This window comes from Lichenostomus cassidix, chromosome 3 (assembly GCF_008360975.1).
Source record: "Lichenostomus cassidix isolate B80296 chromosome 3, HeHo_3.0, whole genome shotgun sequence".
NCBI lineage: Eukaryota > Metazoa > Chordata > Aves > Passeriformes > Meliphagidae > Lichenostomus > Lichenostomus cassidix.
In genome coordinates this window covers 29,362,861-29,388,406 of record NC_139483.1, presented here as the reverse complement: position 1 = coordinate 29,388,406, position 25,546 = coordinate 29,362,861, and the positions used below count along the sequence as shown (strand labels likewise).

General features: G+C 38.7%; 1 protein-coding gene across 2 annotated transcripts in view; it reads left to right on the top strand.

Annotated features, from left to right (window-relative positions):
* ZFAND3 (zinc finger AN1-type containing 3) overlaps positions 1 to 19,048 on the top strand; it is a 134,574-nt gene extending 115,526 nt beyond the window's left edge. The window contains exon 7 of one of the 2 annotated variants that reach the window (XM_085055089.1): positions 16,389 to 19,048. In XM_085055089.1, the coding sequence (XP_084911215.1) occupies positions 16,389 to 16,543 (155 nt within the window). In that variant the 3' untranslated portion in view covers positions 16,544 to 19,048. Of the gene's footprint in view, positions 1 to 14,337; positions 14,463 to 16,388 lie in introns of those variants that run through there. The other variant, XM_085055090.1, reaches the window with a different exon arrangement.
* Positions 19,049 to 25,546: the final 6,498 nt, after the last annotated feature.

The following is a 25,546-nucleotide window of genomic DNA, read 5'->3' as shown; positions in this document are numbered from 1 at the left end:
ATGACACTGTTCAGGTAATTAAATTGAGTACAATAATCCCATGCAGACAACTAATCTGGGGTTTCATAATAAATGCAAATAAACTTTCTGAAATAATAATTAATGTGACTAGATTCCAAAGGAGATGCTCTCTCCTTCATGGAACAATTGCATTCTTAACTGGTTTAAATGTGCTCATTAGACCCAGGGATAATGCATGTGGTAATTTTGCCTGCTAATTATTTTTTCACATAATCATGTATTGAAGGTTGCATTGAACTCTCTTGGCAATGCTTGTATTGATACATTTGGAGAAGTTTGTTTTAGTTACTCCATTGTCTCAGCTGGGGGACAATATCCAAAGGAGCTGCACAGATGATAGGTGCAATTCACGTTGCACCTGTGAAATACAAAATATGGTGATAAAACCGTTTACTGGAGAGAATGTGTGTCCTTCTGAGCAGCAGTGTGGAGAGGAAGGGTGGGCTAAGCCAGTTACAAAGACACAGTTAATCCTATGCTGAATACCAAATACCAAGTGAAGAGAAGTGATAGAAAGCTGCAAAGATTTCATGTTATCCTTTGTTCTCTTCTTCAGCATCTGTCTGTCTTCAGCCTATAGAGATTACTGTTGTGTTTGGCTCTTTTGGACATGAGATAGGCTTTGTTTCAGATATTGGAGCACTGCCACAGAACTAACATACATTATCTGTGAAGCCACCAAACATGAAATCAAAAGCTATAATGTTGAAATTCTTGTTATGGAAATCATGTGTCAGGATACTTTGAAGTGTCTGCTAACATTTTTATCAAACCAAAGAAATTCAGGGCTATCAGTGACACAGTTTGGTATGGCTCTTTCTGCTCAGCATGGTAGAGGCAGGATTTTCTGGTCTTGGTCTGCTGCTGTGATGTATACAATGACTCAGGCTACTCACAGGGACTTGACTGGAATAGCAGAATCCTCCCTAATATTGGGAGCAAGAGAGTTAGAATTTTGGGGAGGATTGGATAAATGATTGCTTAACCATTATGTAAGATCATCAGTCTTTCCTGCATTCTGCAATATTGGAGCTATGTAAGAGCAATGAAGTTGTAAGCAACTTTTAAAAAGCTCTTCTATTGATCAGTAATGTTTTTTAAACTATAAAAAAATACCTACCTTTTTTTTTCTGTAAACTTGATTACAAATATCCTTGGTTGGTTTCTCTCAAGTTTTCTTGAAATGGTTCCATAATTCAATATTGTTGCAATGTAGCTGTTGTAGGAATTATTCTTTAAATTGTTTCTACTGGATATATAAAACTTTATGGAAATATTTCTGTTAAAGTTCATAAAAGGTGTTAATACAGCATGGATATGAAAAAAAATTCTGAGTTCCTCAGCAATAAGTGGAGATAAAAAATTGCATTCCTGTATTACATCCTATTCAGTTTATAATTTGTATTATAAACATTTCTAGTCCATACAATTGAGAGAATAGAAGACAGAAGTCTATTTCCATGTTTACAACAGGGCTGAAAAAAACTGGAGATGTTTGGTTACTGTGCAGTTAAAATGTTTCATTAATACTGCATTCAGTAAAGGTGTATTATCTGTGCTCTCATGTGATGTGAATGTGGGCATACTCTGTGCTACTTACATTTAATTGTCAGATTAATAAGAAGCAAACAAAACACTACCACTAAGCAACACAAGTCACCTCAGCTTCACATCACCCAAACTGCTTTACCAATAATCAGCAGCATGTGGCTCTGGTCAGTTTTAAAGATGTTGTCTTAGAAACCAATCTCACTAACTTGCCTTGCTGTCTGTAAAATTAGGTTGCTTTAGGTCATTCATGACAAGCCCAATCAAAAACCCTGTGAAGAGGTGATGGCAAATGCAGTAGAACAAATACACTAAATTCTCATTCATTTAAAATATTTCCTAAATCCACACATGATCAGGTTATCCTTTTGCATCCTAATGTGAAGCACAGGTAATGATGCATGTTCAGGTGGAGGTGGTGAGATAGAATCAACTGGTGTAAAATGAGCATGTTCACTCTTAAAATCAATGGTCAAGGTAGGACACTGTTTGACCTGAGTTTTGAATCACTTCTATTAAATTCTTGGCATCTTAATCCTGAACTGAAGGGAACTGGGGAAAAATGGAAGAAACCCTCCTCAGTTTTAAACATTAAGAGAAAATGGGGATACCAGGATCAATAAAAAGGCAGACGCCATCTTCATGGCAAATGCATGGGCTTGCTTGGATGTAAGGACAAAGGATTTAAAGCATAAAAATGTTGATCCAAAGCTTTGTCTGAAACAGTCTTGTTAAAATCCAAGTTAACTCCACAGAAGAACAATTTGTTTGCTGTTGCACATCTTCTTGTCCTAATGTTAAAAGTACTGGAAATCACTTATTTTTTGATGATTTGTCCTAGTGAGTCCTTCAGTGAGATTTTTAGTGAGACATAGTGGAAAGGAAAATAAGTACATACTGAACAGTGTTTTAATGTAGATATATCTGCAAAAACTGCTCCAGTTAACTGGGACTTGTCCAAAAAGACACAGCTTTTTTTGGAAGGGGGACAAAAGAGAGTGGGTGGTGCTTTTACATCAACTCAGAGATTTTTGGGAGGCTGCTGTGTTGGCTCTCCTGTCTCCTGTTAGCCCTGTCCAGAGAGGTGATGCTGCTGGGCTTGTTCCCTTGACACTACATGGAATTTTAGACAGATTTGACAGTGCTGCAGGGCTTTGCTATGAAGAACTACAATTCACTACTGAGAAGGGAGTTCTAGCAATTCAAACACAACATTTTTCAGATGTGGAAAGATTTGTTTGTTTTCATACACACATACTCAAGATCTTTTTTCATTCTTCTTCCGCTCTGTTCAAGTTATTAACTGCTGACAAGAAATTCACATCTCATAAATAATGCTTAAGAGCCATTGCTATATAAATTGAATGTGTTATGAATTGTGATGGGCCTTTTTGTAGCATTCCATGCCTGGAGCAGGAAGAACAGAGGATGTCATTTTCATTAATTTCTAATGAGGTGCCAATTAAAGCTAAGGAAGGAACTCAGGAGGGAAGAGTCACAGAGCTCCCCTGAATCCTGTGCCCTGGGGCTGTCAAACGAGTGTGCTGCCAAGCCTCCTCTGAAAGTTCCAGTAAATTACAAACTCATCCAGAGCACACACAAGACAAATTCGGCTTCCCTTTGATCTTCAAAAGAGCAATTTGTAAGATGAGTTCTGAGCTTTTTCACACAGCAAACTGGGAGAAGTGATAGGAATTGTTAATTGGTGATGCACTTTGCAATCTTCAGTGAGAAAGAGAAATTTTAAAATGAATTCTCATTTGAGCCTCTGACGGGATAACCTTTATATCAACAGCACTAAAACAAAATCAGCTTCCTGTGAACTGTTTGTAGGTGACAGTAGGCAAGTCCTGCAGACAACAGTGTTCTCTAGTTTGGGCTGGATGGACCTTGCAATAGTTCAGTGTCCTATGATGGATAATGATTGTACTGAAATAATGTTTTTATTTGATATTAGAGTTAGGAGGCAGTTTTATCATCAAAGAATTGCAGGAATCATATTCTGCAAGTTACACTCTGTTACAGTGTTTCTGTAAGCAGTCTGAAATCAATTCCCTGTGATCCTTGATCTAAAAAGGAAATTGTTGTCTCAGTGGTGTCATGAACTGGGTGGTTACCACAGAATTGCTTCCAAACTAGGGGCAGTGAATGTGTGAGTGGAAGTAGCTATAAAACACTGAGTTCTGAAAATGTGTTGTAAAAAAGGCAGGTTGATTAGTTGCAAATTACACTATAAATTTCTAGGCCCACTCTTAACTGCTTGACTGGATGTATATTGCTATTAAATAAAGTTGTGCACAGTTTTTAAAGACACTGAGCTGTAAACTTTTAGCCTATAGAAATTATTTGCACAGAAAGCAAAGCTTAATTTTATGGAAGAGACTTAGAATTTTACAGTAAAATGTAGTTGTGGTATCACTTGATGTGTGAAGCCAAGATACAGAAGTCTGCAGTGATCTTTTTGCTGGAATTTCATGAGAGAGGTGAAGATAAGGTAGATGATCAGTAAAGGAATTTCACATCTGTTGTGTTAGATCCACTTCTAGTCAACAATTAAAGAAAAATGAGTGTAGTGTGCCAGCTCTGCAGTAGGTTTTGTGTAGAATGGTTTGCTGTTTGCAGGTCACATCTCATGGCTTGTCTGTACCTCAGGCTCCACCTGTCTCCTGGCAGGCAGTGGAGTGACCAAGATAATGGGCCCTGGAAAGTAAGCCTGGCTTTAGCTTCCAGCAGCAGTGCCATAGAGAGAACTTGCCCATTTGTTTGTGTGCTTCTCAGATAGGAATCGTAATGTTTTCCATCGTTTTGGTCCACAGTAGATACCTCAGAGGGTGGGAAGATGTTGAAACCTTCTGGCTTGATCACACTTCAGAAATAATTGCTCAGTCATGTTGCATTCTGATCAAACACTTGTTAGCCATATTTCTTGCCTGTGTGGACAGGAAAGATTTTCTTGGAATTTTACTGGCCTAGGTTATGTCGTAAGAAGCTACAATTTCCTGGAATGAAGACTGGCTTGGCAGCTGTGCACTCGCTGCTGCTCTTTGGGGAGATTGCTGTGAGCACTAACCTCGGACAGAGGTGAAGGCAGAACGTGGTGGTTTGCAATTTTAATCTGGGAGATGTTGGCAAGCACTGATGTTTGTCTGGTTTTTGATTTGAAGGGATGCAGTTCACAAGTGGCCTCTACAGCAGTAAGAGTTCGAGCCAGGAAACAAGAATCAAAGTTTGCCAGTCAGCCAGAGAGGTGCCTTCGGGTGCTGAGCACCTGGAATTGAGGATGGAGCACATGGCCCACCACAGACTGCTCCTTTAGAAGGGCATAAATTTCCTTCCTAGTTACTGTGCTTATTTTTCCACATCCCTGGTTTTAGTTTAGTTTTGTATAAATCTATGATAATCTGTTGAAATACTTTTCTTGGTGTTACTGTCGGTTTATTTTGTTTTGGCCTAAGCACAGGGACAAGAGGGAGAAAAAAACAGACTCCTATCAAGCACCAGCAGAAACAAAATATTTTCACACAGCAGAGACTGTACCTATTTCACAGATAAAATGGCTGCAAGTCTCACTGTGATTGAGTAATCAAAAAGTGGAAGAAAAATAGCTGCAGATTCTTAACTTGGATAACAGAACTGCTGATCCATAAACACAGGGGATGAAGCATTTGTTTGGATTGTGCCAAAATAAATTTGGAATTATTTTATTTACTCTGTTAATTTAGAAATAATCTTCAGAAAGACAGGAAGAAAGAAACAAACTTGAATAGATAGGCTGCTCCATCTTTATACAAAGTTGTCCAACATGTATTGAAACTAATGGTTCTCTTAAAACTTGGTAAAATATTAAATCAAAGTTCCATTTCCGTAGAACCTATTTCTGTTGAGGAGAATTTGTAATGGTGCTGGTAAATTCACTTTCTAGATGGATAAGGTTTATCTGGTACAAACCAAAATGTCTTCAGGGCATGATTATGTCTTGGTATAACAGATGTACTTCCATTGATTAAGATGAAATATGCACAGTGCTTCTGGAGAGTATGAGTCAGCCAGTTCAGTAAGAAGTGTTAAAATAAATCTTATTAGTAACTGGTTACATAGTACAGTTCTGGCAAGTCTTACTGTCAGCATGTAAGATGTACCATATTCAGCTGTCTTGTGTTGGCTGTTCTCCTAAGAGAGTTGCTCCCAGAACAGTTCTTTTGCTTCAGCTGTTTCAGGAATGCCCAGCATCTTACCTTATATTGTTGCCAGTATTTAAAAAATACCCAACAAAACACAAAGCCTATTGAAGTTTGAATTTGAACTCAAGGGGGGGTGTGTTTTGTTGTATTTTATGAAGATGTTATCCCAAGACTCCAATTTAATTGATAGGGAGTAGGAACTGTTAACTTATGTTAGTCTTTCTGAGTAATACATATTCTGAAGGTACTGGAAATAGAGAAATAGTTGATTAATTGGTGCATCATAGGTTCCAAGTGTAGGACCCAGAAAATGGGTTTAGTGTCTAGGTTTCAGAAAAGCTCTCCACAGCTTTAAAAGTGTAAATGGAGTTCATGCTCCTAATGATTAGGAATCATGAAATACTGTTTGAAGAGGCTCTGGTATATTCCTCCAGTTTGTTCAATTAATGTGAGTTTCTTACAGGATGTGTTGAATTTGATTTCTTCCATTGTGCTAACTTAAGTTCAGCAATGTTGATTTAGTAAAGTGTACTGAACCTGTTACTTACCTTCCAGTAGTCCCAATCAGTCCATGTAATTGAAATGAGCTGCTCAGTCTCTGAAGTTCCCAGGTTCTCCTTAGGTAAAACAGGTTAGGATGTTCCTTTTAAAAACAACACAAAAAACAGTTTTATTTTGACACTACTGATATAGTAAGGCCTTCAGTATATAACCTCCAGGAGCTTTTCAAATGGAAACTGCAGTATTGGGTGAAACATCAGCATTTTGTAGGTGTGCCACAGTAAGTCTCTTGTTCCCTACATACCTGTACTGTGGTTATCCATAAAGTGAAAGGTGATGCCATTTTTAATTGTCTTGTATGCACAAGAGACACGTGGCCTAGTGAACTTGAACATAAGAACCTATCTGACACTACCTTATTTCCAATACTATCACTTCCAGTACCTTTAGGGAAGCAATTTGCTCAGTCTCTTGAGTAGTTTATTTTTTTAATCAGAAAAGGACAGATATGTCCCCCTCAAAGTGAATCAAACATGTTTGTCCATATGTTAACCAACAGCTATGTACAGAAGTACTGATTCTATTAATGTGCTTGATATTTGAAGTAGACACTGAAGGCCCAAGAATATGCCATAATAATCTGACAAATCCTGAAGGAACATTACCAGCTACTTAACTGACCAAGAGGTAAGGCTCAGGGAGGGAGGAATGATGCCTGGTGAATTTTGTTGTTCTAAGTCTAAATTCTTCACAGGAAGAAGTGGGGAAAGAATATAGCCATAACTGCATCAGAACTGGGAGGAGAAAAAGAATATTGAAAAGAATTGTCAACATTTCCTTAAGAAGTCAGGATTCTTTAGTTTAGAGTGGACTATTTTTCCACTCTAAACTAACTAAATAAAATCTTATCTAGAGGAAAATGCCACCTGTGGCCCTAAATTATATAATTCAGTTATTAGGAAGTGTATCTCTGGATATTATGATCACTTATTAGTAGATTACTTATTCGGTAAGTTTTTTAAAGTAATATATTTATTTAGCTGTGTCTTTATATGTATTGAAATGACAGTGCTGACTTACAGAGGTGTTCACATCTGTTAAACATTCCTGAGTTGCTGGAAGTTTTGCAAATATAGGCACAAGTCATATGTGGGGGTCCTGCCATATTCTGAACAAGCAGGAACAGGAATGTTTTGTAAGTCTACACTGAAATAAAAGGGAAGAGTGGAAGTTGCTCTAAGCATTTGTTTTCCTTTGTGGTATGAATAGGGCTTCTGAATGGAGCTCTATTTTCCTGTGATTAGAAGAGTTACCCTTGACATAGATTGCAAGAGGCTGCAGTAATAAAAGACTTTTGTGGAGCAGAAGGTGTAATCTAAGAGACCCTGGACATAAGGTGTAAATAGGGAATGAAGACATAAAACACATTTTAATTAGATTTAAAAGAAGTAGAGCTGCATCTCTCTTGTGTGGCCAGCAAGCCTAGCTGCTGTCAGACTGTAGATCAACATGGTGCAACCTCTAGGAAGCTACTGGAACCCCAGGCATAAATAATACAACTCAGGAAATACACTGAAAGTCAAGCCTGGAATCATATTCAGTGTATGATGAAGTCAAAATACATGCAGTATCCAGGAGAACTGTGAGAATTAATGCAACACGTACTGGATGTTGGTACAGACCCTTTCATTATTCATTCAGTTCTTTATTAGTAGCCATATCTTCCCTGCATTTTCATTGGCCTAAACAAAATTACACACATACATTATTGAATCACTAGGTATTGCTTGCTATTTTAATTAACTTTCTGGGTACACTTCAGCTTTTAATTAAATCTCAGCTTCTGGAAGAAGTGTATTAGCTCAGGTGGGCTCAGTGTAGAGAATTCTAGAAGTATTAGTCCTCATGTAGCTCTTTTTAAAGTGTTATATAGTGCACAAGTCCCTGCTCTGACCCAGGGATAGCCCTGTCATCCACCTGCCATTTCTCAGGACACTAATTAAGGTTTCATACTACTCAAATCTAGAGAATCTACACTACCCAAATCTAAATATGTTGAGTAGGAAACAAATGCCTCTTGATAATGCTGATATAACCTATGGAGAATCTAATTTTATAGGACTACTAAGATTTGCAATAGTGTAACTGATTAGTATGAGTTACCTCAACTGTATTAGCTGTCTGCTCTTTGACATTAGGAGGCCTTTTTGGCATAATTCTGCTTTTTTTACTGTACATTCTGTTCTTTGAATTAATTTTCCTGCATACTACAGAATATAACCTTGTGAAACTAGGAATGATTTGGGAGGTACAGTATTATTTCCTTGTGCTCTTGGTCCTGCAAACATGGCAATGAATGTTCCTTTTACTAGTGTAGCAGTGATACTAATGGTCCTCTTGAACACATCATTGCAAAATCACACAGTTACTCAAATAGGAAACTTTTCACCTACCTAAAGTCTAAACTTTTAATTTTGAACTTTGCTTTTCCTCTCCCTCAAATAAGTTGGTCATTGGTGTTCACTGTCTGATACTTATCTTGATGCTGTATGTTGTTGGGAGCAAAATGGTTTCTCAAAAATTCTCTTGTTTAATTAAAGTTTAACCAGTTCTGGTTGGTTGAGGATTTTTTCCCAGCCTCTGTGTTTCAACAATTGCACAAGCCTTTGGTGGAAAATGTTTCTTTCAGTTATATCAACAGATTACATGACAAATTAAAATGTTCGTTTCTGGGCAGTTGCATCCGTTATCACAGATGAACTGGGACTAGAGCCTGGTTCTGCAGACATTTCACAAGAGCAGTAACCCAGCAGCTGTGGTGGTTGGAGAGTCAGCCTGTGCTGTAACAGCTGCTGCTTGTGTCTGACTGCTGTGGGTGGCAACTGAGACCAAAAATCAGGGACAGTGTGTAAGGTCAGAAGGGAAGCCTACAGATGGCATTGTCACCACTGTGTTGAGTCAGTGACCTCTGAGGTATGAAGCAGTTTAGAAGTGAGTACTGATTGCATGGTGTATCTGGGGGGGTAATGCTGGACCTAAGCTGCTCTGTTAGTCTGTCCCCGATAGATGTTTGCCTTAACTCACAAATCTATAGTGGGTGATTAAGTTGTGATAGAGAAGTGTTTACTCTCACAGGCATGAGTTCTGTACAGCAAGAAAAATACCTGGTCCAAATCAAAAGATTTAACTACCATCTTGTTCTGGTACATGATGGAACTGAGACACAATCCTGACTGAGACCTGCAGTACTTAGTCAGACCTGACCCACAGCAAACATTTTTTTAATGGCACTTTACTATTACAAAGTAGATGTGCTGTATTTATGACTGATTCATTAGGGATTCTTTGAAATGCAGAAATAAATTCCTAAAAACCTCAGTTCTGCTCCTAAACATGCTCCCTCCTTCTGTGAGGTAAATATTCACTAGAGCAAAAGTAAGAATTGAGTCTAGAAGAGAGCCATATCTTAATTTTTCCTACTCCACATACACTGTCTTCAAAGAAACAGGAGGAAACTTTCTTTTTGAGTTCTTCTGCTTAGTTCCAAACTCAAGGAATAGTGTCTTACGTAGAACCTCCTCAAGAATTGTTGATTAAAACAAAAACCCTAAAAATCAGCATGTGCTCTGTCTTCAAGTGTTATAAATTCTCTGTTCAAAATTTATGTCACATTTAATGTACGTAAAAATAGCTTGACAGCTTTCTGTGCAAGTAGTAGGATAAATAAGAAAGTGTATTTGAAATGAGCATGAATTGGCATAAAACGTAGTTTGTTTGCAGGGTCTCCACAGTGCCACACTGCATCTCTTGCACACTCCCTAAAGCAGCTTCCCCAGCTTATGATCTTAAAGAAAATAGACAGAAGACAACCTTGAAACACAGCTTATACGTGACTAAACTTGGAAATACTAAGTCTTTTCCTCGCAGTCTAAAGAATTCTTGCAGAATCTTTTACCATACCTGTCCAGTGGCTGTTACAGTTATTATGTCCTCTTTCTTTTGTATACAACTTCTTCCATTCGTTTCTTGGGCAGTCCTTTCCACAAATGCCTTTTCAGTCCCTAATGCAGATGCATACACATTGCTTTACCATCTTTGTAGCACACTGCAAAATAGAGGGGGGAAAATGTCTTTGTTCCCTTCTTTTCTCCTAAGCAAAAACCTATAGTAGAAATACAAAATGAATCTGTAATATCTCCTGAGTGCTCTGAGTCTCAGATATAAAATTTTAGATAGCACCAGAGATATCACAGAGCTGTGTGCTTCCAGCATGAAACCTGAGATTATCACTGACTGAGAGCAGGATGGAAGTCCCAGGGTGCCTGTCCAGTCCTGGGGACAGATTGGCAGAGTAAAAGAAACATTCTATGGTGTCTTACACAGCCTCTTTCCTTTTCCTCTCTTTCATTCGGCTATTGATCATTTTGGTAGTTGTGAGTAAGTTTCAGCAACCTATATAAAGAAGAAAATACTGAAAGCTAAGTTGCAGTGATCTTAGCAAATTGTTAGAAAAATAAGTCAGTAGGAAAACTACACTTCCTCCTACCGTATGTTTTGTGAAACTTTAGCAGCTGTGCTGTTTGGGAAGGATCATGGAGCTGAACTGCCTCAAGAGGGTAATGCTTAAGACAATGTGAATTTATATTTAGAGACTTCTAACTTGGAGCACCTAGAGGTTGACTTTCCCCATCCTCTCAGTTTGAAGTGGAAATGATAGAAAGGATTGCTTCAATTTTGTGGAGTTTTAATAAACACATCCATCTGGATAAAAAGCTTCATCATACTGTGACTTGTTCCCACTTTGTGGAACATTGTGGAAATGAATGACAAGATTCCCAACCAAGTTCTTCTGAGCTACTTATCACTTAAGCAAAGTCCATGACAACTTGAAAAGCTGGGAAAGGGTAACAGGACTAGAGTTTAGTTCACTCATTTCCAAAATCTTATTATTTAGCTTGGTGGGATTTGGTTTGGTTATATAGAAAATGTCAGTAAAACTCAAGTTTCCTCGAGTTGTGTAATGAAAGCTGACAGTGCTAGTGCAGAGCATTTCCCACAGAAGAGAGAGGAGAGATAATTAGAGTATATGCAAGAATGGATCTGTCTAAAAGAGAATAATACAGGGTACCAGCAGACTAGAATATATTTGTATTGCCGAACAGCAGTGCATACAAGCTGGAATCTTTGCCTGGCTGGATTGTAGTGCATGTTCCCATCCTTCCATGACCAGAACCCAGGGGAACAAACTGGATCATACTGCAATGCTCAGGTACTCAAGCTTTTACTTGCCTTGTATCTTGGTAGCTATTTGTTCTGCTCTTCCACTCATTTCTTACCTATTTCATGTCTTTAAAAACCAAAACAAAATTTCTTTCGCACACTTATTTATAAATAGTTTTATTGTTAGTATAATTTGCGACACATTAAATCATCTTTCCAATTGGAAGGGGTGGGGAAAATGCATAAATGTTGTTTTGGGGATTGTTAGACACTTTCAGTGGATAGTGTGCAGTTGTTCTGAACAGTGCTGCAGGAACATGAGCTGATCTCTGCTAGTTCATCTGCCTGGTTTGGCTGTGCTGTGTGATAGCCTGCAGATATGTTCATTGTTTAAAGAGATGTTAAAATCTGTTCTTGCACAGAAATCTGCTTATAGATTCACAAATACCCTGTTAGATAATACACCTTTGGTAGAGAATTTTTGCAGCATCTTCAACTCTTAAATCACAAGGTATTTTTAAATTCTGTTTGAACATCTGTTGATTAGAATTTCAAATATGCAAGAGAGGTAAAATATCTTGTGAAGAATGTGAAAAAGTCAAAGCACACGGCACAGAATTCTGCACAGGATTATGTCTATGTCATTACTAGGACTACTTTTGAATAGGCTTTGTAGAGCCTATACAGACATACTTCGTTTATTAAATAAAATTTAGAAATGGCGTAAGCTGGAAGTTCTGACAGTTCTGAACTTTTGCCTGTTGACTTGGGAATGAAAATGATAAATACCAATCCTAGTGGGCAGGTAAGATGATTTTTAAGTATCAGAAGCTCAGGTTTTTACGGTAATGTTGACTTCACTTTCTTTTACTTACCAGTGGGAATTTCTTTGAATTAATCAAAAGAGGTCACTGTAGTATAGAAAGCTAAACCTTCAGAGCAGTTGGTGCCTGCAGTGAATGCATAAATGTTTAGAGTGAACAATTAAGATGATTGATGGCACTTGGTAATGAAGGGCTTTGTCTTTCCATGTCAGCAGTGATACTTGAATGGCTAAGCTTTCAGAAACACAAATGTCATGTACCAGTGCTCTTGAGTGTAGCAATGAAGAAAATGCAATTGTTTTTCATTACCCATACAGAGCAAACTGTAGATCTGTGATACTCTCTGGTCTGGAATATGGAAGCCTATTTTGTTTTCTGTTCTTTCCAATATCCCTTTCCCATCAGGTTCCTCAGAAATGATGAAAGTAGCTTCATAGTTGCTGGTGTGCAGTCTCGGGCGTCCTTTGAGTGACTAATCTGTTGGGCAGGGATGGTGCTCTGCTTTATGGCTTTAGCCATTTTTGCTCTGGCGATGAAATGGAAGTGAATTTTTTATGATGTATTGTGGAGAAGTTTCTGGGGTGCTCAGAGGAGCTCAAATGTTTTGAGGCACTACATAATGTTTTTCCAAGATGTTTGCATTAGAGACCTGAGGAGTGGGTGATTCATAGTTTACCTCTAACATCAGAAAACAACAATTGCAGTGCTGTGAGATGTATTATTACATTTACTAGATTGAAATCTTCTGTGCTGGGAGTGGAAGTCTGGCATCTTCTAGGTTGATGACTAGGGTAAACGAACTTTAGTTGGCAGATGGATTCCCTTCTCCAATGCTCTTTCCCTTAGCAGAAAGTTATTTATTTTGTCTTGTAGTTATAGTGTGCTAGAAGAAGCATTTCTGCAGTAAATTCCTTTAGGGGAGACAACCTGTATTTGATACCATCCCATAATGAACTTAACAGCAAATACACTGCAGGAGTTCATTTATCTAACTTACTTCATAACCATAAAAGCAGAGTTCTTGTGAGAAAAGGTTTCACCTCTAAGTATGGATTGGCTTTAAGGATCAAAATACAGGTACAGCTATTGGCCTTCTGCCCCAGCACACACAATTTAATAATGGAACTGCTGTAAAATCCGATGGCCTTGATATAACATCAGGCACTTGTGCACATGCAGACCACGGGATGTCCATTCTGATTGTCTACCACTGAAGAAGCAAGGAGTGACTATAGCAGTAATAACTTAATTGAATATATCCGCTCTGAACTAATGAAAAAATGTTCAGAACTACTGTCACTCAATTAGCTGCTATATTGCAGTGTTTAAAAGGCCTTTAAATTTTAAATAAAACCTACAAAAACACAATATTTAAAGTGACTTAGACATTTGTAGCAATGAGACTAAAGATCTGAATTCTCTTTTTGGAAGTGGAACTTCCAGGAGATTTGCATTGCTAATTCAACCAGAATAAACCCCCTTCCATAAATCAGCCAATATATGCAAAGCTATTTTAGTAACATTGAAAATGAGCTTGGGTATTCTTTCATTAGATACTGTCTGTTCTAATTAGCAGTATATATTTAAATATATATATATATATATATATATATATATATAATATATAAAAATAACAGGTTTAGATCATTTAGTTGCTGAAATTAGAAATACTGTTTCCCATACTCTGGGAAAATTAAAATCACCTGCCATTCTTTTGTGGACAATCACTGAAATTCTGTTCAAGAGTGCATTAAGAAGTCTGTGACAAACAGAAAAGAAAAATAATGTGTTGTGAAATAGATATACAGTACAGATTTTCCTGCATGAAAACAGGTGCTCTATAAAGAAATAAGAAGTGTTCAAAAATGAAATAGAGATAGGACAAAGCACAGGACAGATTGTGTTAGGGGTGGCAGGGTAGAAAAGAACATCACGAAGCTGTGCTGGTCTGCATGAGGCTTTATAGATGGTGAAGAGATGGGGCAGTTGAAAGGTCATGTACAAAAGTGATAAATCATGTTGTATATGTACTTTCTTACTAGATTTACAGAATTGTCAAAATGCTTTTGCTGAAGCAGTACAGAAGATTGTATACATTTTCAAGATATTTTTTCCAATAACATTAGATAGCATTTCTACATATGCTTGTTAAACATTTGGAAAGGATCTGTAAAACCATCAGAATTTAAAGCCAGTTTTTACCTAGAAGGGACTGAGACATCTCCTGCCCAGTTCACATCTTCAGGTTGTCTTGCATCTGCTTGTTACACATTCATTGCAGATAAGATGATGAACTTGATTTTTGAGCTCATACAGTCAGGTACTTATATATTCTTGTACCTGCAGTGGACATTGGTTCAGCAATTTGAAATCTTATTTCAAGAAATAAGGGAAGCCTTCAGACCCTACTTTCTGTGAGAAAGAATTGAGTGAAATGCCTGTTCAGTATTGACACTATAGTCCAGGGATGTTTTCATTTTAACAATCAGACCTTGAATCTTTGGCACCTCAGGAAAGATATTTGTCACATTTGAGTGCAGTATGACCCAGATTGAGATTGAAGTGGAGGCAATGATCACAAGGGGTGAGATACATATCAATTCAATCTGCAAGTTTCCATCCGTATTTCTGAATCTTATCTACCAATACAGAAAACTTGTCTTTTCTGCTTTGTTCCTAGAACTGGGTTTCAAAGCTGGCCACAGATAATAGCCATGTCTTTTCATAGCCTGGTGCTACTGAAACAAAGAGCAAATATAAATCACTTTTTCTTCACTTTCTTTTAATAATTCCATGTGTGAAACTTTTTCCCTCCCTGTTTTCTTAACAATCACCCTAATACAAAGGTAGCATGTTGTTCTCTCCTGCAATTGATGTTTTATAGTCCAGGAACTTAAATTACTTCACACACATATTCTCATATATATGTGTGTGTGTATATATGCACAAAACACTCTTAAGTCATTCACTCATTCATTTTTTTCCTTTCCAACTCTCATATATCATATTTTTGTGTGTTTAATATCTTTTGAGCATCCGAAGAGCAGCAGTAATGTAAAGCATTCAAGTAAAAGGCAGAGTGTTACTCTTGGCACCATCAGGCAGGAAAAATATCCCAGCACAGGCAATACTATATGAACCATACTTGGTTTTGCATAGAGTGGACTGGTGAGCCCTGTAACTGTGTGACTTTACCTTCTTACAGCATCTTAATGCTACTTGTTGCTATTTAACATTCATTTTGGGGGTGGGAAATTTGAGGCAGTTTCTTTACTTTTACAAAGTGTTAGGGATAAAGAAGAAAAAAGCTGATTTCCTTTTTAGACTAGAAAGTGGCGGCTGTGGCAGATGCCCTCCTCACCTGCAGGGAAAGTATTGACACGTTTCTAAGTCACGTGCTCCCTGGACAGCTGAATAACATGGAGTAGCTTTAGACAAAGAGGCAATAACCTCATCTTCTCAGCTACAGAGCAAAATGATGTGGCATGACATGTCCCTGTGTCAAATGCCTGTTCCCCCCTGTGGTTAGTGTCAGAATGGCTCACGGAGAGAACCTTCTGAGGACTGGAATAGTGAAGGAGCAGTGAACTCTCCTGCAGTCACTGCCAAAGCTGGCAGTGAGGAGGAAGAAAGGTGCTTAAATGTAACAGTTCTGACTTGAATATTTGCCTGGGAGCTCGCCCTAGAGTACCATAGGCATGAATTTCAGAAATTACAACAAAGTCCTCTTTAAAGTAGGAGAAATTTCAGTAAAGGTGATTAAAACCCAAAAGCATTAGCTTTGTTGCTATCTGGACATACCTAGCTTAGATGATTTTGGAGGTTTCCTGTATAAGATGGGAGGATGGCAAAAAAACCCACAACTCTTGTATGACTTGAGCTTTGGTACTGTGTTGATAAATTCTCGACAAAATGCAGTAAATGATCAAATAGCTGTTACCCTGTAAGGAAGATAAATAAGAACTTTAAACTGGCATTCATTTTTGAGAACTGAGTACTCCCCCGGCGGGTGGGGATCCCTCACCTCTGTTTCAGGGGAGATGCCACGTCTCCAAGCAGTCCCTAACTGTGTCTCTTGTCTCCCTTGCGGCAGGTTACGTGTTCTGCATGTTGCACCGCCTGCCCGAACAGCACGACTGCACGTTTGACCACATGGGCCGCGGGCGCGAGGAGGCCATCATGAAAATGGTGAAACTGGATCGGAAAGTAGGGAGATCTTGCCAACGCATTGGCGAAGGATGTTCCTGAGTGCAAGACTGCAACCAAATGCTGTTCTCTTAGTTCACTAATGTTAGCCTTATTTAGGACAAAGTCAGCCAGACACCTTGTACTAGGCAAGTTTCAGACTACAGCCAATCAGTTTCCTTTCTTTAGCCAACCGTCCTGGTACTGTAGTTTAGGGGTTGATGGTGGTTGAAATTGATCTCTGGCTGGTTACTATGGTGCCTGCTAGCCACCGTATAATAATAAAACATGAAGAAATATTATTTTTGAGTATGGCTAGTGGATTTAAACAAAGCAAGAAAAATCCAAAGGCTTCTGTTATTGCTGGAGTCACTCTAAAAGCCTTATGCTGGAAACATTCCAGCTGCAGAGTTAAAACAAATAGTTGTATAGAAGCTGGTGTAAAAGTTTGCTATGCACATGGCTTTTGGACAAACTGTTTAATGTGCAGCCTTTCACCTCTTCACTGCTACTGAATCCTGAGGAGGTGAAATACTACTTGGAGCAGCAGCCGCAGCTGCTTAAGCCCAGAAAACCTGACTGGTCACTCGTGCCTTCATCGCGTGTGGCTTTTGAGTTAGGCAGTGTCACCAGCATCAGGGATTCTGTTGGGGTAGGAACACCTTTCTGGTTCTTCCCAGGAAGCCAAAAAGAAAGGGGGACAGAGATTCTTATGAAAAATTTTTATATGTATCTTACTATAAAGAACCTATCAGGGTTTTTTTGTTTGGTTTTTGGGGTTTTTTGTTTTGTTTTGCTTTGGTCTTTTTCTTTCTTCTCTGTTAAATTATGATATCTCTTTAAAGCCAACTCCATCCTGGAGCAGTAAATGGTGCATACTTTTTACATGGCATCCACTGAGATTCTACACATTGTGTGAACAGATTCCACGTACCTTGAGCAGTGCAGCCATTCCCACCGGCCGAAACCTGATTGGCTCTTGTTTGCCTTTTGCTAAGTGCAGGTATCTGATAATTGATCAAATAAGGCTAATTCACAGCACAGTAGCCATGGCTGGATTCTACAGACTGACTTTCTGTAGCTAGACTTACATATTGGGGAAAAAAGGACATTTTGTAGCAAACTGAATTCAGTAACAGTATTGGGGAACAACCTGTAAAACAAACACCCTTTGTCAGAATGAGTTTGTGTTCCTCACGTTCAGAGTGTCAATGAGATAATCATAGGGGCTCCACCAGCCCTCCTTCTATGCAGCTGAACGCGCCCACGAAAATCCCTGCCCGCAAAGCAAGTATAGCAAGTGGATGTGAAAAGCATTGCCTGGATAGAACGTTCTGGATCCGGTTAGACCCGCGGTTCTGTGCTATGGTTGTGTCACGCTGAGCTGAGCCGAACTGCACCAGCTTTGCCAGTTTGGAAACATAAAAGCAGACATCATAATCGGGCTGTCTCCTGCTGCACACAGGGCTTACGCAGGTAAAAAGGATTCCTACCGATGTCACCCAGCTTAATCCCGAATGAGTTTAACTTCTCAGTCTATTAGTAAGTTATTAACAAGTGGGTAAATTTGTAAGAAAACCTGAGGGAGGGACAGACTTTGTCTCATCTTCAAATACTGGGCAGGTCTGAAACATCAGAGGGGTGAAGTAACTTGTCACTTGAAAAACCCCAACTTGTATGAGTTATCCTCCATTCTACTTGTTACAGGTAATTAACTCCTTATAGGCCAAATTATATTGTTACTTTGGTAGCCAGTTAGGAACATTTAACAAGGAGACAACTAATTTAAAAAAGAATACATATATATATATATGTCTCTCTACACACACACTCAGCATCTGACTGTATTAGCATTAATTAACCATGAAGCAAATCAGAAGTGTCCCATCATTATAAATGCAAGCTGTCCGGAAGGCAAGCTGTTTTTTTTTCCCTGTTATTCAAGAATATGAAACCAGCAGCAAAAGCTTCTGTAATGGGCTGCATTTTCAGGAAATGGTCCTGGTGAGAGGGACTGTCCAAGGATATTATTTACATTTGCCGTGAGGAGTTTAAAAAAGACATGGATTTTGACGGCTGCTGTGATACGCACTTTCTTTTTCTACAAAATCCTATCCTAGCATTTGATGGGCATTCTGATTGATACACAAGACTTTTCTGCATTAATATTGAGGATGCTATTTTGTTCCTCCTTAATAGTCTCTTTAATCTCGTTACAAGTGCACAGACGGTTTCAAGGTGGCTCTTGAGAGGACACTACTTAAAGTTCATGTGAATTATGGACAATGTTCACTTTAAACAAAAAGTTGGGGAGGGGGTTGTTCCTTTGCAGTATCTGTTCTGTGAAGTTTGTTAAACGTAAAGAAAGCTTAAGTTCTTGTATCTTAAAAGAAGATCTTATTTAACCCTTTTGTGTTCTAGATTTACTTACACATGTAGCCTAGAGCTCAGTTTTAGTTTAACATTGTGAAAATATTAAAAGAATCTTGTAACTTTATTCTTTTTCCTCATGCTAAAAAAAATTAAACCAATCAGATTAAAGTTTGAATTCCTTTCTGCCTATTCCAACAGGTCTTGCTATTTTGCACCATTTCTACTGTAAATTCATGTAAGAAATATGAATGGGGAAAAGACCAAGGTTAGGTCAGTAACTTCAAGCTGAATTTACAATTCGTGAAGGGTGGACAGGCTCTCTTGCAGGTTTGGAAGGGAATGACTATTTCTGCTGGGTTTGAATTTAGGGATTTGTTTTGTAAGCCAATCTACTGTAGCCAGTTTGGTCCACTTAACTTTGAGGTTAGATACAGTAATCAAATTAATAAGTTGTGCATAGTCTTCAAGTCAAATGCATACTGTACGCTCTATCACTGGCATTAAAATATCTGAAATGTTCTTTCATGCACTTGGACAGCTTCACCTAGAGTAGCTGTGTTCCAAATCCAAATGGGCTATATGGATATAATGGATAAACAGAGAAATAACTATTGTTTCATAATTGTTTAGATGCTAAAAACACAAGGCTCATTAAAAACTCCACAATCTACTGTTAGAGGGAGACAGAAAGTAAAACTAATAATTTAAAAACAATTTTGAAAATGGTTTGGAATTGAAATTGTTCCTGATTCAGGGGACACATACACCCATTTTTTCCCCTCAAATTCATATGGTACTTTGAATTATAAAACTCTACCTGATCCTTGAACAAGATGGCTGTATTCTAGTACAGGTAAGTTACATAAAACAGTTCTGCCTTTTCACCCAGTTTCAAACCTATGACCAGGTGTGACCAGGAAAAATTGCCTGTGAATGTTGCTGTGCATCTGTTTGTCTTTCGAAGCAGCTCCGTGTCTTGGCAGAGCAGCAGCACATCTGTAACCTGAGGTACCTGAGAACATGAACTGCTCTTCAATGGTGCACAGGCAACACCCTGAAAAGAGTCCTGGTGCAATTCCTGCAGTCCAAAAGTGGTATTAGCTGCTTTTATCTACTCAATGGCAGGTGATAAATATATTAAAAACTTGAATTTTGCATTACTTGTCTTTTGGACAAATTGTAATCCCCTGGCCTAGTGAATACAATGTCCTCTTTATATTTAGCTTTGTAGTCACTGTGGTGTTCAGTTCATTCTGTAATCAGCAGTTCCTTCTGTGATTATGCTACAACTAAGACATAAATCTCTAGAGGATAAAAGCATTTTTTTAATCTTACAATGATTATTTCAGTACAAAGACTCACCAGGGAGGAAAACGGATATTAACTGTGTCATAAAAATACAGATTTTATAATAGACTCCAGAAAATGTGCCAGTGAAATACCTGACAGCACCTGTCCTCACAGTTGATGTGTAGACAGTTAAGTGCCCTGACAAATTGTAGTAACACTCTCTTTGTTGTATTGTAGTTACTGATATTGTCAGTCATCAGAGGAACAGCCAAGTGAAGGTCTAAGCAAAGTAATCCCTTAATGTAACAATGAGCTTGTAGCCACTTCATGCTGGAAATAAATTCATAGTCTCCTGGAAACTTTTATGTCTAGAAAACCAATGGAAACATTTAAAACTGCACTATTTAAAATGAACTGTATTTATTGGCACCAGATATTTATCTCATTACTCAGATACCCGATTAGAATTCTGCATACAGAACAAAAATAATATGTGTGGTTCAGCACAAAAGCTGTGGTAGCAGGAGCTGCTGTGTAAGGATACAGTTTCAGTGTAACCAGTTCATAAGGTTATGCTTAGTTAAAACTGTGCCTGCACATACCTTACTGCACAAAGGACCACAGTGGAAAAAGAGTGCATAAGATTAAACTGTTCAAAAGTATTTGCAGTGCACGTTTTACATGGTGAACTGGTGCAATAGTGAGTTTTATTTCTCACTATCAGCAGCTGTTTTGGGAGAGCAAACTTTACTGCTGCTGGAAAGAACCACTCTTAAATAAGGGTCCTGAAATACCTGGATAACAGTGAGAAGGACTCTTCATCATCTTCATTCATTTTTCCTTTTTGTTGAGGCAGTCAGCATATGCAGCATGGGCATTTGAAAGTAGTTCTGCTTGAATGTTCCTCTTTTTGTCTTTTCAGTACTTTCCACAGGGAAGAAAAAAAAAAAAGGCATCAACTTTGTTGTTCTTGCAAATCCCTGCACATTAGTTCAAATTAAAATATGGATGCTGGTCTACAGAAGTGATGACCTCCTTGTATTTTACTGCAGTGACAGGCTATTTCTTCAGTTAACTGAAACAATGCAGACATGATTTACCTGTTCTGGATGTTAGGCTGTGTGGTTTTTGGACTTCAGTTCTATGATTCTGAACACACACCTTCCCATAAACTCTGCATGCCTCATCTTCCACACTGGAGCTGAGTCAGGATGAAAGAAGGCATGAAAACAGGAGGCAGAGGATGCAAAGTGACAAGTGCTTAGTGTTCACATCCGCCTTTGTCTTCAAGTCAGATCAGATCATGGAATAGTAAAGAGGCAGATACTTATTTGCCAAACAGCACCGACTTTTTTGACTTGGTACTACAGAAAACCATTTTGCTTTATCTTTGTGACTATACCTGAGTAGAGTGTCTGAGTCAATTATGCAACAGACATTATATGCCAAGAAATGAAATGGGACCATCATCATAAGAAAACTTTTTTGATGGATTATTTAGTAATAACTACATATTTTGCTACTGGACCTTCCTATTTTGCAATATGCTGCTATTTTCTTTGGAAGAAAAACAAGCAGAACTTTATAAGACTAACTGTAAATTATTTCAAATTCAATTGTGCATCTGAAGCATTAGGAAGAGATTACTGAAATTATGTCTAGTTTTTTAAGATGATCATGACTGCATCCTCTAACAAAAAGGTTTTGTTCTTCACATAGTAGGAAGCGTTGATGGCAATGGTTTAACCACAAGCAGAATGTTCCTTTCTGCTAGATTTGGGCAAAGCCAATACAATGCAGTAGGATGCTGTGAGCTAATACCTTGTAGCACGGTGCAGTGACTGTGTAAGTAATGAGAATAAAATTACAGAGACCTACTCCTGTCTGTGGCTCTCCCTTCACACAAAAGGACAGGTAACACCCATTGTTTCCTTGTTGCTTAGTCCCCTTTATTATTTTCTGAGTTGCAGAAGCCACTTTCCTTCCCTCTACCAGCATGCTCAAGGAGGTTGGAAAACCAAATTTTAACTAAAGGATTTTTAGAAAAGAAAAATTGACATCTCTGAAGGCAAAGTATTGAAGTCATCCTCTGTATCAGAGATGCAACTCCAGAAGGAGCTCTCCTTAGGGTTCTTAGAAGGAAGACTTGAAAATTTTGGCATGTTTTTTCCATCTTAGATTGTTTAGGATCTCGTTGAAGTTGGGAGATAATCCTTAAAAAGTCCTAAAAAATAAAGAAAAGCACAGCATTGTGTCTTTTTCTGAAAGGGGCCTGCATGATCAGCACTGCTGCTTTAAGCCAGCTCAATGAAAGGTTCACTGTTGACTCCTGAAACACTCAGGAGTGTTTCATCTCTCTGCCTTTCAAAGGAGCAAATAAATTGCAAGATTTAGAGGAGGGAGGAGAGTCTGAACTAAAGCTACGCTAAATTCATTCTTCATTCTAGCAATAATTTGTTGGTTTTTCCCCCACCTTCTCCTCCTGCAGTGTTTATACTGCATTTGCTTTGGATTCCTGAAAGCTTTGGCTACAGCAGTTTCTGGAGAGGTCTCTTAACACACTGCATTTAGCAGCAGCGTGGGGACGACGATGAGCTCCAATAGGTTAAAATGAAAATTAATCACTCTTAGCCAGCACAACTCTTGTCCACGCTAGAGTGTTAAAAGGATGACTACCTAAAACTGTTCTGGCTGACCCAGCTGTATCAGCTTTGCATGAATCCTGCTCATTTGGGTAGTCTGTCAAGTGCACAGCAGCCAGAGGTGTGACCTTCGTCTTGTCTGCAAGCAGACTTTGCCCTTTGTTACACACACTCACCCCAGCATTCCTATAGATTGAAATACTCACCAGGTAAGCTGCAGTTAGTTACAAATTCTGCAGCTACACACCTATTTTCAAGTCACTCTGCATACCCCTTGTTTCCTCCTTTTGACTGCTTGGTCTCAGGTCTTGTCAAAAATAATGGTTTCACATGTATTTCCTGTACATGTGAATCTCCTGGACATCAAATGGCAGTAGCAGAATTATGCTACTGGCATAAGCCAGCTTTCACTTCCTGCACACCCATATGTGTATTATCAGTCCTTGTCTGGCTTGTTTTCTGGGGAGATGTAGCTTGTCCCCACATCTCAGTTTGCCTGTTTAATAGTAGCTGTAGTTTAATCATTATCCACTATGACAGACTTGGTCCTGGAACCACCATGATGTTCATTTGCAATTCCACCAAAAACACTCCCCCCGAGCAGGTGGGAGGTTTGAGTGGCTGTCAGCAGTTCTGCTCTTTCTCCATAGTGTGTGTCCTGCTGTCCTGGTGCACAGAGCTCTGAGGGATGGAGGGAGTGTGCAGGATCAGCAAGGGGATGCTGATTGCATTCCAGCTGCCACCTAAACAGCAATACTTAGCCTCTGAGGCAGCAACTCCTGCTGAATTAGTGGGAGCAGGTAACAATGTGCTATTTGAGACTTACTGTCCAATACACTTACCAGCCTGTTTCAGCACCCCTGCCAGCCTTCATTTCTTTACTTGCTGTGATTTCCACAGGCTTTTCTCCATCATCCCTTTTGCAAATTCTCCCTCATCAGCTACAATACCCACTCCTACATCAAATTGTCATGTTGAGAGACAGGGTCTGTGTGAAGCCAGTGTAACAGTATAGATGATCACATATCTAATGGTACTAGGGCTTGTCTTGCCGTCTGTAATGAAAACATTACTTACGAAATATTAAATTGCTGCTGTGCAGTATATGAAACTGTCTTAATACACTGTAGCAAGTAACATTAAGGCTGTGTGCTACTTTCGATTTAAACCCCTTCTTCCTTGCTCTTAACTCTGGACTTTCTCAATATGAGGAACCTCAGTGCTTGATACTTCAGCCACTGGAAACAGGCAGACAGTGTTTAATTATAGCCCCTCTGCAAGTACCAAATACCCATCCAGACCACGAATAAAAAATTCTTTGTTTTCCTTTCTACTGTTAACCCAATATTGCTATTCTGTGGATAAAATACAAAGCTATCACTCATTTGCCAAGTAATGCTAAACATTTACCAATCCCAGGGGTTGATTGAAGATGTTTTAACATAAAGTTGATAACAGTGGGTTTGTTTGCTTTCTTTATACCAAGCTTCATGAAGACAGTACTCAAGTGTTAACAGCTGCTGAAACAGGCAGATCTGATTGACATAGAAACCACAGGTCAAGTAGACCCAAATCAAGACTTCTTAACATCAATCAGAACCAGTTCCTTGCCTTTGCTGTTCTCTCGGTGGAGAATAAAGTTAAAGCCAGTTCTGCTGCCTCAGCTGCATTACCTGTACCAGTTTTCCACTGGCTCAGCAGCTGGAGGGGAGCTCTGAGCTGCCATCCCAGGCCCTAAAAGAACTCAGGAGTCACAGAACCTATCACCCATGAGTCCCTGAAGGCACTCAAGCTGTACATTGCATCTCCTCTTTCTAACCATGTTTGTTCTGCGAAACAATAAAATCGTTTATGAAGAGATGTGATGTATTAAACAAGAGAGTGCTGACCTGTGATTGAATTATGCATTCTGGGGTGACTTTCTCTTACCAGTCTTTGGTTGGTAGCAGTAAGGTAGGTAAGGAAAGTCAACAAGCCTATGAAACTTAAATCACTCCACAGTAACTGAAACCAATGTTAGGCTCTATGCAGTCTGCATACATCCAGCAAGGCAGAAAGATTAATGCTTTTATTTCACACCAGCCCTGCTTCGGTCACTTAACATCAACACAGATCAGTTTCCTTCAGCCAACATTCAGCATCTTTCTAGAGTAAAGGTAAGGAGGATCAATCATTTTGAGAGCAATCTGCAGATAATACATATCAGAGTTAAATATCTACTATATGGATTACACAGTTTTGTGTAAAATGTACCAGAATAGAATTCTAATACTGAAATGCATTTCAAATACAACACTACATTTCTGATTTCTCAAGGCTCCATGGGAGCCGATATTGGGGCATTAACAGCAGAAAAAAACAAAAGGCAATAGGCTTCCCACACTATATAATTCTTCACGGTAAGACAGTCTGACCCTTGCTGTTCTTACTGTTTATGGATTTCTTGGTGTAATTTTCTGTTTGAGGGAGCTTAACTGTGAGCTACAGTTTGTGGGTACTGTGTAATTCCATTGCTAGATAACTGCTACTCTGAAGTGTGTGAGAAGACTGAAAGCATTAAGTCTTAAAATGTCCAGCTTTTATCCTTTATTTTAGGGCACATGGCTAAGGGGTTGATCCCCTAAATATAGAAAAAAAGAGGCAAATTTAAAGTAGAAAATTTTTCCAAGGAACCTCCGTAAACTTCTCACAGAATTCATCAGCATTTTAATTGAAAGCTGCCAGGTAAACAGTCTTCAGTTTAAAAAGAGCCTCAGTGATA